The sequence below is a fragment of the Choloepus didactylus genome, chromosome 21, assembly GCF_015220235.1.
Source record: "Choloepus didactylus isolate mChoDid1 chromosome 21, mChoDid1.pri, whole genome shotgun sequence".
Taxonomy (NCBI): Eukaryota; Metazoa; Chordata; class Mammalia; order Pilosa; family Megalonychidae; genus Choloepus; species Choloepus didactylus.
This window is the reverse complement of record NC_051327.1, coordinates 48,997,079-49,015,531: the sequence shown is the minus strand read 5'-3', so window position 1 is coordinate 49,015,531 and position 18,453 is coordinate 48,997,079. Positions and strand designations below refer to the sequence as shown.

General features: G+C 39.1%; 1 protein-coding gene across 2 annotated transcripts in view; it reads right to left on the bottom strand.

The window, feature by feature from the left end:
• Positions 1–18,453, bottom strand: part of NSMCE1 (NSE1 homolog, SMC5-SMC6 complex component) — a 62,257-nt gene that overhangs the window by 24,456 nt on the left and 19,348 nt on the right. For both annotated transcript variants that reach the window (XM_037814772.1, XM_037814773.1), the window contains exon 2: positions 4,145–4,291. In XM_037814772.1, coding sequence (XP_037670700.1) covers positions 4,145–4,280 — 136 coding nt within the window. In that variant the 5' untranslated portion in view covers positions 4,281–4,291. The remainder of the gene's footprint in view (positions 1–4,144; positions 4,292–18,453) is intronic.

Here is an 18,453-nt window from a genome sequence, read left to right as displayed (position 1 = left end):
GCACTATTCCTGGCCCTATATGAACAACCTGCATGTTCTCTCCAAGACCTTCAGCTGGTTCTTTCGTTGGTATCAGACGGCTCCCTCACATGCACCTGCTAATCACTCACAGCTGAATCCTCGAGCGAGGGCTCCTCTGCAGGTCTCTGGAGTTTACTCTCTGGGCAGCTCTGTCCTCTAGTTCTGTCCTGCAAACTTTAGCTGCCTTAGTCTCCCTGGACTCTCATTTCCATCTCTCCAGCTCAGGGAATCCATCTGAAAACTCTCTCAAGGCAGAAAGCTGGGGCAATTTGCCAGTCTTGGTAACAAGGTAATGCAAGCCTCAAAGGATGAATTGGAAATATTCCTTTCTCTTCTCTCTGTGCAGCTTTCTCCTCTAGTACTCGGTCCTGCAAACTCGAGGGTTTACTTCTAATGTTGCTTGTCTCAGAGCTCATTGTCCTTCATTTACTGAGGTCCAGTGCTTCATACAGTTTGTCCATTGTTTGATGTTTTGGGCATGAAAAGGTCCACCTCGGCTGGAAGCAGAAATCCTCCAACCCAGGTCTTTTTTTTTTAAATGCAATTTTATTGAGATATATTCACACACCAAATAATCCATCTAAAGAATACAATCAGTGGCTCATAGTATCATCATATAGCTGTACATTTATCACCACAATCAATTTTAGAACATTTAACTACTCCAAAAAAATAAAAATAAAATAAAAATTAGCACCCAAAACATCCCATACCCCTTACCCCCCGTTATTTATTTATTTATTTATTTATTTATTTTTGTCTTTCTTTTCTTATTCATCAGCCCATACACTGGAAAAAGGAAGTGTCAGTCACAAGGTTTTCACAATCAAACAGTCACCTCATAAAAGCTATATACTTATACAATCATCATCAAGAATCAAGGCTACTGTATTACAGTTCAACAGTTTCAGGTATTTCCTTCTATCCTAACACACTTGAAACTAAAAAGGAATATCTATATAGTACATAAAAATAATCTCCAGAATGACCTCTCGACTCTATTTGAAATCTCTTAGCCACTGAAACTTTATATTGTTCCATTTATTTTCCCCCTTTTGGTCAAGAAGTCACTTTCAATCCCACAATGCCAGGGGCAGGCTCATTCCTGGTAGTCATGTCCCACACTGCCAGGGAGACATACAGCCCAGGGAGTCATGTCCCACATAGAGGGGAAGCTACTGAATTTATTTGCAGAGTTGGCTTAGAGAGAGAGGCCACATAATGAGCAACAAGAGAGGTTCTCCAACCCAGGTCATCTTAACCACCACTCCCTTGGCCTCGTGTGCCTACTTCTGTCAAGGGAACTTATACTAGAATCATCTATTCCTTATCTGTATGACTCATGAGGCTCAAAGCAAAGCAAGAGCTTGATCTCTGTGTCACCAGTCCCTAAAACAGGGGCCTAGCTCATGGGAGAGTCTCAAGAAGGCTAGGTGGGTGAATGAATACATCCAGGTACACAAGTCCTGGCTCAAAATCTGAGGTGCTCTAAGAATACAGGTCCCCAGTGCCCTTCAGAAAGGTTAAACACAAGACATTGCAACCAGAACTTCAGAATAAAATCTGAACTCTTTGCTAGCCAGGAGAATCGGGGAATTTGTTTCTCCCTAATGACAGTAAGAAAGAGAGCCTAAACAAAAGTTCAGAATAGGAAGTGCTTTGATAAAATGGACAAAAAACCTGGGAAATTGCTATTGAATAATGTGCAGTTTCAATTACTCCTTTGTTTCATAATTCTCTTAAAAGTTAAATATTTTTCCAGTTGGTAAAGGGGACTTCCCTGGGCATCCCTTCAAAAGACAGGAAATCAATTATCTGAGTCTTCTAAGTACTTACTTCATTTCAGATGATTTCTTTCCATCATTTCTTGTTTTAAAACCTTTCTAATAACAATAATGATCAAGAACAAATTTAAAAAAAAAAAAATGAAGGATAGGAGAAAATAAAACTAGTTACACCCCATGTACCGTAGCCGTCACCATATCTTGATGCACAGAAATGGTACATAGAGTGTGAAGAATAAATCAATTCCTAGACACAGTCTACAGGACTTTCCTATATTAGATCATAACAACTTTAAAGGTCAAATAAAGGTAAAAACACTTTCATTCTTAGTACTAAGGCATCATATGGCTCCTTGCAGTGAGCTGTGAAACTTCCCCAACAACAGTAAAGCTCATGTTCAGGACTTATGTGAGAAACTGAAAGGGAAGGTCTATAAAAGGGAGAAGGAGTGAATTGTTATGTAGATTAAAAAAATTAAGGCAAGCATTCTTACGGTCCTCTCCAAAGGATAATGAAGGGGAGGTTTAAAGTCCTGTTGTGCTTTTTAAAGGGTAAGAGAAGGTAGCTTGACACATTTAATATTCCCTTTCCATAAGGGGGTCTCTCACAAAAGATCCCTATCCACCACAGTTCAGGCAATTAGAGCAGATACATTTTCACCAGAGGGACAGTGCTGAAACACAGCACTCATTATGTCACTTTCCTGCTTCAAATCATTCAAGAGGTTTATACTGTCCACAGGATTAAGTTAAAAAAGAAAACCATCACCATGGCATCCAGGGTTCTTCATGATCTGTAAACCCACACACCAAAAGAGCTATTTCCTTCCCACACATCTTATATTCTTGTCTAGAGTTTCCAAGTATGTTATCAGAAAATCAATTAAGTTTGGATACCCAGAAATAAGCATCATTAAATAGGATTCCTCCCTACAGGGCACTCTCAAGCCTTTAATTTGCTGAGTGTTGTGAAGCTCCCAGCATTCCCCATGGAGTACCTCACTGGGCCAGTGCTCTGGAGAACACACTTTAGGGAAAGCCACTCTCCAGTCACTGCAAACTCTGCCCTTCCTCCAGTATGCCACCTCTTTCATTCTTCCTTCTTCTGTATACCTTAAAAGGGGATTTGTTTTTATACTCACTGTTCCCTCCCTTCTTACTCCCATTTACTCCTCAAATCCCTGGGATCTGGCTTCTGCCTCTATCCTGCTGCAGAATTTGCAGTCCTCTAATGTGGCACCTTTTCTTGCGTCCCTACACCTGTGTACTCTGCCGCTCTCTCACCCCCTCAACCCCCTGCCTCACCTCTATGTTATTTTTCCCCCATTTTTCCTTTAAAAATAGAAGGAAAAATGCAGAATAAAAACAAACACCTGAATTCCCCTTAATCAGAAGTACCAACCATTAAAACATGCTAATAACATCATTTGCTTCAACTTTCTTCTCTTTAATAAAACAACAAAATAGAATAAAGATGAAGTACCCTTTAATTTATAGTGACATCCCATTCCCACTCCTCTCCTCAAAGGTAAGCACCCTAATGAGTGTGTTCCATATCCTTCCAGTCCACTTCTATACTGTTACATGCCAATGGATGCATTCATAAACAACAATAATTTTGTACATTACAAACAATTTAACAAAATGGCATCATACAATAAATATAACTTGGCACCTTTCTTTTTCACTCAACACTATGCTTTTGAGATCTATCCATATTGACTCTACTCTAATCTATTAACATGGACCCAACTGTTTCTATTGATAGCTCCCAATTACTAAAAACCTAGAATGCGCTGGGTCCTGCCTCTAAGTGATTCACATATATTACCATATTTACTCCTCCTAATAACCCACTGAGAAGATACTCCTATGCCCAAGGCTGGCATGAGGCAGAGAAGGCACTGTCTTCAAGTCTTGCTGGGCCCAAGGCTGTGCACCAACCACTGTGCTAAGTTGCCCCCTTATTATCTCTAGTAATCCTTCCCCTGAGCCAGGTGTTTTGTATGCATCATGTCTCTTAATCCTCTGAACTACCCTATGTAGCAAGTACAGTTTTTAGCCCCATTTTAGAGATGAGGAAACTGAGGTTGTAACAGGTGCTGAAGCCTTGGTATGAATTACAACTAAACAGCTTCAGAGTCTAAGTTCTTATTCACTGAACTAAATGACAGATTTTTTAAAAAATAAAATGAAAGTGTAAGATGACTTTAGAAAGATGGGTTGGAAAAAGACTGTAAAGAGTTTTGAATGCCCAGGTCACATGATATTAGAACAATTTCACCAGTCCCAGATCAACACAGTACCACGGCATCCTGGAAATGGGGAATACTACTTACGGTCATGGACCTTATAGCAATGCTTCTGCAAGCGCTTCACATCGCGTTCCTCTAGCACTCCGTGAGTCATCAGCAACTGGAGGAATCGCCGATGGACATCAGTCATGATGCCCATTCTTCTTGTACTGCACTGCATATATGAAGGAACTGAAAAAGAAGTACATGACATACAGTATCTCCAAGCACACCAAATGCAATCTCCTAGGTTTTGTACTAATTTACACAAACAACTATAAATTTGGTATGGTTTTAAAAAATTAAGTTCCTCATGCTAAATAACAGAGAAGTAAAAAGGACGGTCAGGGGCTAGACAAGTAAGTACTGGGCAGGGGTGAGGAACTCTGGGGCCAGGAGGCTGGATTCACAGCCATGTTCCACCACTTACTAGTGTGTGGAATTGGGCAACATGATCTCCATGTGACTCGGTTTCCTATCCTATAAAAGAGGAATAATGATAAAACCATCCTCCATATGACTGCTGTGAGGTTTAAATGAGTTCATATGTGTAAATGCCTGATAACATAGTAAGCACTAAGTATGTCTAGAGTTTCCAAGTATGTTATCAGAAAATCAATTAAGTTGATTTTAATTAAGTGTTAGCTCTTTTTACTACTAGGCGATTCTGAATCTGAAACTTTGCTCAGCCACTTCCCAGATCTATTGCACTGGATATATTTAGCTGAGGCCCCAATTTCTCACCACAAAATGAGAAAATAATCATTGCTTAGAGAACTGCTAGTAAACACTTAATAAATGTTAGTTTCCTTCTCCTCTCTCCAAACCTCTAATAAAACACTGCAATGATAGGATTGCAGGTTATTTTTTAAATCTCCTGCTCTCTAATAAAATGATATCTGTCCACAAACCACAAAGATCAGAGCTGATAATAGGATTGCTCAAGCCCTGATCAAAATGCCTGCTCCTGCCAAGGAGGGGGAGCAAGCACAGGGGCTAGGAGTGTGGTTTTGAACTAGACAGGTGTTGAAACTAATGCTTGCCAGACTGCCTGATTTCAAGAATCACTCAAGCTGCTTATTAAAAATGCAGATTTCCAGACTCCTCTCCTGGAAGCTCTGACTGCAGTGGGATCCGGGATTCTGAGGTTTTAGCACTCACTTCAGGAAACGCCAGGATCCGACAAGAAATTTGCGGTTACTTTTAAGCAAACATGTTACAGAAATATTTTTAGCTAACATTCTCAATCTCCATAAGCCTTAGTCTTTCCATCTATAAAATGGGGATAATAATATGTACCTCAAAGGCAAAAGATAAAGTTTAAATGAGATATGACTATCAAAGACTTGGCACACAGGAGATAGACATAAACGTTCGTTACTGTTCTTTTTTAACAGCATCATCAATTCTACCTCCAAGTTGGGAAGACGCACTATCTCATGACCAGTTTCTCTGCCCACCTGGTAGATACTCTCAAGAACACTTCACTAGCATTTCAACCTCAACAAATTCCTAGACTGGACTCATCCCTTCCTCCCATCATTCTCAACTCTTTTCTTGCCCCCAAGTCCTTCTCTTAGGGAGTAACCTGGTTTGTATGGTGCAGGCCACGTAGTCATAAAAACCGCAAACCCAAGCATCAAACTCAGACCCTCCTTCTCCCTCAACCTTAGTGCCAGTCATTCATCAAGTCCCACCAAGTTTATCACTATCACTAGGTTCAGGCACTTCTGCTTACCCATTATACTTTTAAAACTGAGCACCCTTTCTCTACAAGTGGTGTTCTGGGCACAGGGGCAGACCCGTGCTGAAGTAAGGAATTTGGACTTTTATCCTGGACACTTGGAGAATAAGACTTTCCAAATTAAGGGCCTTTAAGCAGGAAACTGATGGAGTCAGACTGTGTTTTAGAAAGATGTCTCCTTTGGCATTGTGGAGGTGAAGTAGAGGAGCAAAAAAATGGATGCAGAGGGCCAGGAAGCATTCTATTGAAACAACCGAGCAAAAGGGGAGAAGGGTATAACAGAGGCTCAATGGTGAAGACAAATGATAATCATCAGAGCTACCACTTCCCAAGGGCCAGACAGTCTACAGAGCCCTATCAGTTCCTTATTTTACATAAGCCTTACAAACCACCATGAAAAGTAGATAATATTATATTCATTTTAGAGGATAGAGTTTGGGCTGAATGCAGTTGATGTTAGGTAAGTAATAGAAATATGATAATAGTGACTCTGTTAGGAGGTGAGACAGCAATTTTTAAAATGTCCTTCATTATTTTATGTCCTAGCAAGAAAAGAAAAACTGGGATGAGAGATGTAACTCATTATCTTTTACAAGATCAGCCTTCCTCCTGATGCTGGATGCAAGCTGACATTCAGTCCTATCCTCTAACTCTGAATGGAACATCACTTTTTAGAAATCCAGTTTTGCTAGGCAGGTCCACATATTTGCATCAAAACAGAGAGTGCTGCACTTAGAAAGAGGTTAACAGCTACTACAGTAATACTTAATTTGGGGGGATCACAGTTCCCCTTTAATAAACTAAGGAAAGCATTTAAAAATGCACAATCACATGTATATACAACATTCTTTGTGCAATTTCAGGGGAACGGGCAAACTTCCTTGAAGATACTCACGGGTGTCCACTAAAGAAAGACTCTTAAATCTTTTACCTATGTGTCTATCCAAGGAAAGAAACTGCAGATATTTCTGCTGCTACCCATAGTCATAATACAGAACATCTAGAACAATAAACTTATACTCCACCTTCACCAGAAAGTGTGACACACAGGGATGAAATTCTTCTGAAGCATTTGTTTGTGAGGGAGTGTGAAAATAATAATGAACAGTACACTAGCAACTAAAAGAATCAAGTATCTAGGAATAACACTAACCAAAGACAAAGGACTTATGCACAAAACTATAAAACACCACTAAAAGAAATCAAGGAAGACCAAAATAAATGAAAGGACAGTCCATGTTCATAGATTGAAAGACTAGATATTGTTAAGATGTCAATTCTACCCCAAGCAATTTACAAATTCAATGAAATCCCAATCAAAATTCCAAAAGACTGGGGGGCGGGACAAGACAGAGGAATGGTGAGGTGAAGGTTTTAGTTACTCCTCTGTGGCAGCTGGCAGATAGCCAGGAACTGTGTGAACCGGACACTCAGGGGAATCTGACTTTGGACACGTGTCATGCAACAGTCTTGAGTGCCTGGAGCAGCTGAGATTAGTGAAATACGTAAGTTCTCGTGGCCGGAGGCCTGCGCCCCTCCCTGCAAGGCACAACATACTGTTTTGTGGCTGGTTTCCCAAGAGAGGAGGAGCCATCTGTGCTGGGAACCAGGAGGGAGAACTGCAGTTGCAGAACTGATTAACAAACTCAGACTGCTGAACAAAAACTACAACCATAGATAAACTGAGACCAGACACTGGAGAATCTGGGAGCACTCAGCCAGGGGAAAGGAGCTGGGGCTAGCAAAAACAGCAAAAAAACAAAAACAGAGACTTTTGGAGTTGGGGGTAAACAATACGGAGAAGGGCTGGGCTCAAACAGAATCAGGCACATATGCAAACCCAGGGAGCCAGGGCCCTTTTCTGAAAAGCTGGTTTTTCTGGTTTCTTAATTGCTCTAAACTCCTTGTATTTTTGCATTTCAATAGCCCATCAGAACTGCAAGGACTGAATTAAAGCACTTTTCCTTAAATAGTCTATCTTGGCCTTTCTTTTTCTTTTTTTTTATCTTTCTCTCTCTCTTTTTTTTTTTTATATAACTATTTTAAGTAGCCCAAAGCCTCAAAGACTTGCACTTTAGGCCCAGGCAAGAGCAGAGCTAAGATAGTTCTGAAACAGAAAACAATAAGTCCAGTGGGGGAGATAATTCACTAAAGGCCATAACTTCCCCCAAGAAAAGGGGGGTGTGGTCCAGCACGAGTGGCAGCCCTCCTCTGGGGAACTCAGACTCCAGCGGCTAGAATTCAGAAAGTAACTTCAGTCAGCCACGCCCCCAACAAGGTCAGGGTCACTGGGAGAAGTAAAGGCTCCAAACCTCTTTACACTGGTGGGGGAGCTGTGGGCTGGCAAGTGCCACTTGCTGGACAGGACAGGAAAAGCACAGAATCTAAGGGCCTCACAGGAGGGTCTCATTCTCAGGGAAACTCCATACCCTCATCCTGAGACCTGGGCTTCTTTGAACTGAGAAAACGTGACTGAGGTTGACCATATCTGAGGAGATCCTCACACAAAAAGACTACACAGGCATAGCAAGAAACAGAAAAACAAGAGGTGAGAAACTCCGATCAATTAAATAGAACCTAAGTTAGAGGCCTAGAATAAGCTGAACTGAACACCAAAGGATAGAGAACAAAGCCAACCAACAAGAAAACCCTAGGTAAAAGGGTGAAAACGAGCTCCAGAACAGACTAATCAAGGGAGTCAGATGCCTAGACAGCTTAAGATAATGAGCCATACTAGGACATGAAAATATGAACCAGCCAAAGGAACAAACTAATAGTTCAACTGACACACAGGAGTTGAGGCAACTAATGTTAAATCAACTCAATGAACTGAAGGAAGAAGTAATTAAAGATGTTCAAACAAATCTCCTAAATCAATTCAAAAATCAAGTCAGTTCAGTGAACTGAGGGAAGATATAGCAAAAGAGATGAAGGATATATGGAAGACACTGGGTGACCATAAAGAAGAATTCATAAACTTGGAAAAACAAATGGCAGAATTCATGGGAATGAAAGCCACAATGCAGGAGATGAAAAAGACAATGGAAGGATACAACAGTAGATTTGAATGGGTAGAAGAAAGATCAATGAACTGGAAGACAAGACATTTGAATTCATACACAGAAAAGAACAGATAGTGAAAAGAATGGAAAAATACGAGCAGGGTCTTAGGGAGCTGAGAGACAACATGAAGCGCACAACTATATGTGTTACGGGTGTCCCAGAGGGAGAAGAGAGGGGAAAAGGGGCAGAAAGAATAATAGAAGAAATATCCACTGAAAATTTCCCAACTCTTGCGAAAGACAGAAAATTACAGATTCAAGAAGTACAGCGTACCCCAAAGATAATAGACCCCAATAGACCTATTCCAAGACATTTACTGATCAGACTGTCCAATGTCACAGACAAAGAGAGAATTCTGAAATCAGCAATAGAAAAGAAATTCATCACATAAAAGGGAAGCTCGATAAGACTATGCACAGATTTCTCCACAGAAACCATGGAGGCGAGAAGACAGTGGTATGATATATTTAAGATCCTGAAAGAAAAGGACTGCCAACCAAGAATTCTATATCTGGTAAAACTGTCCTTCAAAAATGAGGGAGAGATTAAAGTATTTTCAGACAAACAGACACTGAGGGAGTTTGTGAATAAGAGACTGGCGCTACAAGAAATACTAAAGGGAGTGGTACAGGCTGATAGGAAAAAGACAGGAGAGAGAGGTCTGGAGAAGAGTGTAGAAATGCACATTACCAGGAAGGGTAAAAGGAGAGAGTGGAGAAAATAAGACATGACATAAAATCCAAAAGACAAAATGGCAGAAGAAAGTACTGCCCTTACAGCAGTAACACTAAATGTTAATGGATTAAACTCCCCAATAAAAAGACATAGACTGGCAGAATGGATTAAAAAACAGGACCCATCTATATGTTGTCTATAAGAAACTCATTTTAGGCACAAGGACAAAAATAGGCTGAAAGTGAAAGGTTGGGAAAAGATATTACATGCTAACAGCAAGCAGAAAAAAGCAGGAGTAGCTGTATTAGTATTAGACAAATCAGACTTCAAAACCAAAACAATTAAAAGAGACAAAGGACACTATATCTTAATAAAAGGGTCAATTCATCAAGAAAACATAACAATCATAAATATTTATGCACCAAGCCAGAGTGCCCCAAAATTCACGAGGCAAACACTGAAAACACTGAAAGGAGAAGTAGATACCTCTACAATAATAGTTGGAGACTTCAATACGCCACTCTCATCAATGGATAGAACATCCAGACAGAGGATCAATAAGGAAACGGAAATGCTGAATAGTATGATAAATGAACTAGACTTGACAGACATTTATAGAATACTACACCCCACAACAGCAGAATACACATTTTTCTCAAGTGCTCATGGAACATTCTCTAGGATAGACCACATATTGGTTCACAAAGCAGGTCTCAACAAATTTAAAAATATTGATATTATAAAAAACTCTCAGATCATAATGGAATGAAGTTGGAAATAAATAACAGGCAGAAGATTGTAAAATTCACAAATATATGATGGCTAAACATACTCTTAGAAAACCAGTGGGTAAAGGAAGAAATTACAAGAGATATTAGTAAATACCTAGAGGCAAATGACAATGAAAACACAACATACCAAAACTTACGGGATGCAGCAAAGGCAGTGCTGAGATGGAAATTTATTGCCCTAAACGCCTATATTAAAAGAGAAGAGAGAGCAAATATTGAGGAATTAACGGTTTACTGGGAGGAACTAGAGAAACAACAGCAAACTAAGCCCAAAGCAAACAGAAGGAAAGAAATAACAAAGATTAGAGCAGAAATAAATGAAATTGAGAACAGGAAAACAATAGAGAGAACCAACAAAACCAGAAGTTGGTTCTTTGAGAAAATCAACAAAATTGATGGACCACTAGCTAGGCTAACAAAAAAAAAAAAAAAAGAGCGGATGCAAATAAATGCAATCAGAAATGGGAAAGGAAACATAACTACTGACCCTGCAGAAATAAAGGAGATAATGAGAAGATACTATGAGCAACTATACATCTTAGATGAAATGGACAACTTCCTAGTAAAGCATAAACAACCAACATTGACTCGAGAAGAAACAGATGACCTCAACAAACCAATCACAATTAAAGAGATTGAGTCAGTCATCAAAAAGCTCCAGAAAAAGAAAAGTCCAGGACCAGATGGCTTCACATGTGAATTCTACCAAGCATTCAAGAATTATTACCAATCCTGCACAAACTCTTCAGAAAAAAACTGAAGAGGAGGGAGAGCTACCCAACTTATTCTATGAAGCCAACATCACCCTAAAACCAAAATCAGACCAACATACTACAAAAAAAGAAAATTACAGACCAATCTCTTTAATGACTATAGATGCAAAAATCCTCAACAAAGCAATCACAAATCGAATCCAGCAGCACACTAAAAGAATTATACACCACAACCAGGTGGGGTTTATTCCAGGTATGCAAGGCTGGTTCAACACAAGAAAATCAATCAATGTCATACACATCAATAAATCAAAGCAGAAGAACCACACGATCATCTCGGTCGATGCAGAAAAGGCATTTGACAAAATTCAACATCATTTCTTGATGAAAACACTTCAAAAGACAGGAATAGAAGGAATTTTCTCAATATGATAAAGGCAAAATATGAAAAACCCACAGCTAACATCATACTCAATGGGGAGAGACTGAAAGCTTTCCCTCTAAGACCAGGAACAAGACAGGGATGCCCACTGTCACCACTGTTATTCAACATTGTGCTGGAAGCTCTAGTTAGAGCAATTCGCAAGAAAAAGAAATAAAAAGCACCCAAACTGGAGAGGAAGAAGTAAAACTTTCACTCTTTGCAGATGACATGATTCTATATGTAGAAAATCCAGAAAAATCTACAGCAAAGCTATTAGAACTAACCAATGAATACAGCAAAATGGCAGGCTATAAGATCAACATGCAAAAATCTGTAGTGTTCTTATACATAAGTAATATGCAACAAGAGGAAGAAGTCAAGAAAAAATTCCATTTACAATAGCAACCAAAAGTATCAAGTATTTAGGAATAAACTTAACGAAGGCCACAAAAGACCTATACAAATAAAACTACAAGAAACTGCTAAAAGAAATCAAACAGGACCTTAAAAAATGGAAGAACATATGGTGTTCACAATAGCCAAGAGATGGAAATAGCCCAAAAGTCCAACAATGGACGAGTGGATAAACAAACTGTGGTACATACACACGATGGAATATCACACAGCTGTAAAACAGAACAAAGACACAGAACATATAATAACATGGATGAACCTTGAGGACATCATATTGAGTGAAGGGCAAAAGGACAAATACTGTATGGTCTCACTAATATGAATATTAATGAGCAAACTTTGAGGGTTAAAAGCTGATAACACAGGCTACCAAGAGATAGAAAGAGGGTAGAGATCGGGCATTTGATGCTGAAGATATGAATGTTCAGCAGGATTGATTGTATAGATCCAGAAATAGATAGCATAATACTGTGATGCTAACACAATATTTGTAATTACACTGAACAAAGATTTCAGTGAGTAAAGTTGAAAGAGGTGGGCTAGAAGCAAGGATAGCACCTGAAGTAAAGACATAAGATAAAGACTGGGACTGTTTAACTTAGCAAAAACTGGAGTGGTCAACGATTGTGACTAAATGTACAAACATAAAACTGTTCTTGCACATGGAAGAACAAATGAATGTCAACCATGCAGAATGTTGGAAAGGGGATGATACTGGGAAAAAATATAATCAAAGCAAACGAGTCTATGGTCAACAGTAACACTGTAATAATGCTTCCATTATTTGAAATAAAGGCAAAATACCAAAGCTAAATATGTTTGAGAGGGGGATATAAGGGAGGGATATGGGAATCTTGGTAGTGGTGTTGCTGTCTGACCCTACTCTTATATTGTATGATGTGATATTTTCTTTTTCTTTTTATTATCTTTTTTTTCTATAGTAATCAATATGTTCAAGTGCTGACTGTGGTGATGAATGCAAAACTGTATGATGATACCACAAAAAGTGATTGTACACTATGTTTAATAATATGGTATGTGAAATAATTCTATAAAATCATATGGAAAAATATAAACAGGGATAAAAGTGCTGGAGAAAACATGGAGAGAGGGATGTATGTATTTACTGTTGGTTAGGAGGAAGAATGGTATAAGCCTTTCTGGAGGACAGTGGGGTGTTTCCACATGAAGCTAAGTATGTAGGTACCGTAAGGTCCTGCAGCCTCATTAGGGGGCATTTACTTGGAGGACCTGAGAGCAGGGACATGAATGGACATTTGCACACTGGTGTTTATGGAGATAGTATGCATGATTTGCAATGAGTGGAGGTAGCCTAAGAGTACATCGACTGAGGAACAGAATGGTGAACTGTTGTGTGTGCATACAATGAAACACTGAGCAACTGTGAGGAGTGAAGCTGAGACACGCAACGACGTAAATGGAACCTGCAGACAGCATTTTGAGTGAACTATGCCAGAAACAAAGGCAAACCCTGTAATGCCTTACCAATATGGACTAACTACAATGTGCAAACTCAGAATTGAATCTTAGAGCACAGCTTATCAGGGAAATGCTTACTGTAACAGTCCCTAGAGTGTAAGCTCTTACAGCAGTCATATCTATTCCTGAATTATAATGGCTACCTCCAGATTCCGAGATGCTGATCCCTTTGTGTATAACCTGATCAATCCCTGGAACTCTGGGTATCTGTGTGACATCTGAAACTCTGAGCTAGAACTCTGCAAATATGAAATGTCAGTATTAGCACATACAGCAACTGTCAAAAAAGCTGAAAAAGAGTCCAGACTTCAACTAGAGAAATGAATGAAGCAGATGTGGTTAGGACTAGGGCAAATCAGGCCAAAGTGTAAAGGACAATACTGACTGCATTTTAAAACTTCAAATTCCATGTAAGACCAAGGGAAGAGATGTTTAGTTGGTGCAAGATCTATATTTCTAAACAATTTAACTTGTACAGCTTGTTCAAATACTGTAATTACATGGAACTTTTAATAGGAAGTGAGACCTAGTGGGTTTGCACAGGTTAGTGTGAAATAGCAACACATCCCAAAGTAATTTGGAGAGAGAAGAAAAATACATATGCAGGGTCCCCTGAGGAGCTGGGGGAAAATGCAGAGCTGTTGGGTTTCCTCACCTGGATTGTTGCTGATGTTCTCATAAACATTGAGGACTGGTGGTTTGATGTGCCAAGCCCTCTATCATGGGACATGCCCTTATGAAGCTCATTACTGCAAGGGAGAAGCTAAACCTGCTTATAATTGTGCCTGAGAGTCTCCCCTTGAGTACCTCTTTGTTGTTCAGATGTGGCCCTCTCTCTAGCTAAGCCAGCTCAGTGGGTGAATTCACTGCCCTCCCCCCTGCATGGGATCTGACTCCCAGAGGTGTAAATCTCCCTGGCAATGTGGGATATGACTCCTGGGGATGACTCTGGACCTGACGTCATGGGATTGAGAACATCTTCTTGACCAAAAGGGGGATGCAAAATGAAATGAAGTAGGGTTTCAGTGGCTGAGAGATTCCAGGTGGAGTGTAGAGGTCACTCTGGTGGGCATTCTTACGTACTATATAGATAACCCTTTTTAGGTTTTAATGCATTGGAATAGCTAGAAGTAAATACCTGAAACCATCAAACTCCAACCCAGTAGCCTTGACTCTTGAAGATGATTGTATAGCAATGTAGCTTACAAGGGGTGACAGTGTGATTGTGAAAGCCTTGAGGATCACACTCCCTTCATCCAGTGTATGGATGGATGAACAGAAAAATGGAGTCAAAAAACTAAATAAAAAATAGGGTGTGGGGGGGTGGTTTGGGTGTTCTTTTTTACTTTTATTTTTTATTCCTATTTTCACTTTTTCTGGTACAAGGAAAATGTTTAAAAAATAGATTGGGGTGATTAATGCACAACTATATGATGGTACTGTGAACAACTGATTTTACACTTTGGATGACTGTATGGTATATGAATACATCTCTATAAAATTAAATTTAAAAAAATTCTGACAGATTATTCTGCAGAAATGGATAAGCCAATCATCAAATTTATATGGAAGTATAAGGGGCCCAGAATAACCAAAACTATCTTGAAAAAGAAGAACAAAGTTGGAGGATTCATACTTCCCAATTTTAAAACTTATTACAAAGCTACAGTGATCAAAACAACATGGTACTAGCACAAGGACAGATATATTGACCAATGGAATAGATTTGAGCTCAGAAATAAACTCTCACGTCTATGGCCAGTTGATTTTTGACAAGGGTGCCAAGTTCATTCAATGGGGAAAGAATAATCTCTTCAGTAAATGGTGCTGGGAAAACTGGATATCCATATGGTGGACCTCTACCTTACAACATATACAAAATTCAACTCAAAACAGGTAAAGACCTAAACCAAAATGATAAAGCTCTTAGAAGAAAACATAGGGAAGCACCTCAAAATGATAAAGCTCCCACAAGAAAACATAAGGAAGCATCTTCAGGACCTTGTGTTAGGCAATGGTTCTTAGATTTTACATCAAAAGTGCAAGCAACAAAAGAAAAAATAGGTAAATGGGACCTCATGAAAATTAAAAACTTTTGTGCATCAAAGGACTTCATCATAAAAGTAAAAAGATAGCCTACCAAATGGGAGAAAAACATTTGCAAACCATGTATCTACTAAGCGTTTAATATCCAGAATATATAAAGAAGTGTTACAACTCAATAACAAAAAGACAAACAACCCAATTTAAAAATGGGCCAAGGTTTTGATGCACACTTCTCCAAATGGTCAATAAGCACATGAAAAGATGCCCAACATCACTAGCTATTAGGGAAATGAAAATCAAAACCACAATGAGGTTTCTCACACCCACTAGAATGGCTACTATTAAAAATACGGAAAATTACAAGTGCTGGAGAGGATGTGGAGAAACAGGGACACTTGTTCATTGCTAGTAGGAAATGTAAAATGGTGCAGGCACTGTGAAAACAGTTTAGCAGTTCCACAGAAAGTTAAATATAGAATTACCTGATGACCCAGCAATCCCACTTCTAGGTATATAACTAAAATAATTTAAAGCAAGGACTCGAACAGATACTTGAACACAGATGTTCCTAACGACATTATTAACACTGCCAAAAGATGGAAGCAACCCAAGTGTCTGTCCATCAAAATAATGAATGGACAAATAAAATATGGTATATACATACAATGGAATATTATTCAGCCGTAAAAAGGAATGAAGTTCTGATGCATGTGACAACATGGATGAACCCTAAAGACACCATTCTGAGTGAAATAAGCTAGACACAAAAGGACAGATATTGTATGATCTTATTGAAATGAAATAATTAGAATAACCAAATTCACAGTCAGAAATTATAATACAGGTTACCAGGGGCTGGAGTAGGTGCAAGAGATGGGTAGTTAATGGTTAGTTGCAACAGAGTTTTTGTTTCAGGTAATGGAAAAGTTTTGGTAATGCATGAATGTAATTAACACGACTGAATTATATATCTGAATGTAGTTAAAAAGGGAAATTTTAGGTTGTATATGTATGTTACTAGAATAAAAAAAATTAAAAAACCATAAGACTGTACAGCACAGTGAACCTAATGGAAATTATGGGCTATAGTTAATAGTATAATTATTAATAATACTGTTTTATCAACAGTTAAAAGGTACCACACTAATGGAAAGTAGTAATAATAGGGAAACTATGTGTGAGGTGAAGGTATACGGGAACTCTGTATTCTCTGCATGATTTTTCTGTAAATCTATAACTTCTCTAATAAAAAAATTTAATGACTGGAAAAAAAAAAAAAGCCTGAGGAACTGTTCCAGATTAATGGAAACTAAAAGAAATGACTACCATGAGATCCTAGATATATTCTGGAGTAGGAAAAAAAGGACATCAGTGAGACAACTGGAAAAATCTGAATAAGGTCTATAGATTATAATATTGTATCAATGTTAATTTCTTGTTCTTGATAATTGTACTGTGGTTATATAAGATGGTAACATTTAAGGAATATGAATGAAGGGTGTATGCAAATTCTTTGTACTATTTTTCCAACTTTTTTGTAAATCTGCAATTATTTCAAAATAGAAAGAAAAACAAATTTACAAATTAAAAAAAATAGGAAAATTTCAAAAAGAATTAAAAACAACTCACAGAAATGAAAAATATAAGTATTGCAATTAAGATATTAATGGATGGAGATTAAAAGCAGATTGGAGGGACTCTGTAAGGAACTTCTGGGGAAGACGATGGAGTAAGGAGCTCCAGGACTCAGTCTTCCTCCAAAACAACTAGTGGATAGGCAGGAACTACTTGAAACAACTGTTCTATGGCTCTGGAGGTCAGCGGAGCACTGTACAGCATCCAAGGAAGAGAGGAAGGAAAAGGCTAAGAAACTACACTGAAGAACTGTGAACAGCTCACTCCGTGGTGGCTGCTGCTGCCCATTCCCCATTCTCAAGGCAGGCTACATCAGGATCTGGTCCCTGGCTGGATGCTGCAGATGCAGAGGGATGTAGAAGTCTCTTCCCAAAGAATACGGCAGGGCAAGGCCAAGCACTGATCACAGCTTTTGAACAGTGAATTTAGATCCCTCGGTCCCTGCTCTGAGGTACTGTTTCAGCCTACCCCAGAAAGGGACAGCCATAACCACTGTTTCAACCCCACTCCTAACAGAGGAAGAGGCAGTAGAGGTTTAAAGACTCAGGGACTCCTTAGGGTTGCAGGGAACAGTTTGGTGAAGCATGCCATCTACTGGGAAGGCCAGGAAAGCACAGCTTCAGGGAGTTGCCCTGACCCTCTCCCAAGGACTCTTTGGGACTGGTTTGCGCCCCCTTTGTCTCTGGCCCTGTTTTTGGTGAGAAATACTGACTTGGTAAAGTCCTCTCTGGGGTGACCCTCCTCCCAGAATTTCCCCTCCAGGCAAACACAACAAAGGGCAACAAAGGGAAAGTAAAATATATATAGAGAGAGAGAGAGGCAAAACAAATATAGAACAGCTCAAGATTGCCAGAGAAGGCAGGCAGGAAAGGAAGCATTCTCTTAAGGGTGAAACAACTGCACAAACAGAGCAATCTTAAAAACTGTACTGCATATACAGGGCAAGAATCAGGTGAAGAAGAGCTGACAAAATCTGATCAGTAAAATATGAGCAATGCTAAAGGCCTATATAAGTTGAACCAACAAAGGAAAGCCTTAACACAAAGCAATCAACAATAAAACCCTAGAAAAGAGAGAGAAGTTGACCTTCAGAGTAAACTCATCAATATAATCAGATGCCTAGACATCAGCAAAAACTTCCAGCCTACACTAAGAAACAGGAAGATATGGCCCAGTCAAAGAAACAAATTAAAACTTTGGAGGAGACACAAAATTTGAAACAACTGACCAAAGATGTACAAAAACAAATCTCTTAAATCAATTCAATAAGATGAAGGAAAATAGGGCTAAAGAGTTAAAGGATATTAAGAAGACACTGGGTTGAGGAAGCTGCGGGTGCACAGTGAGGT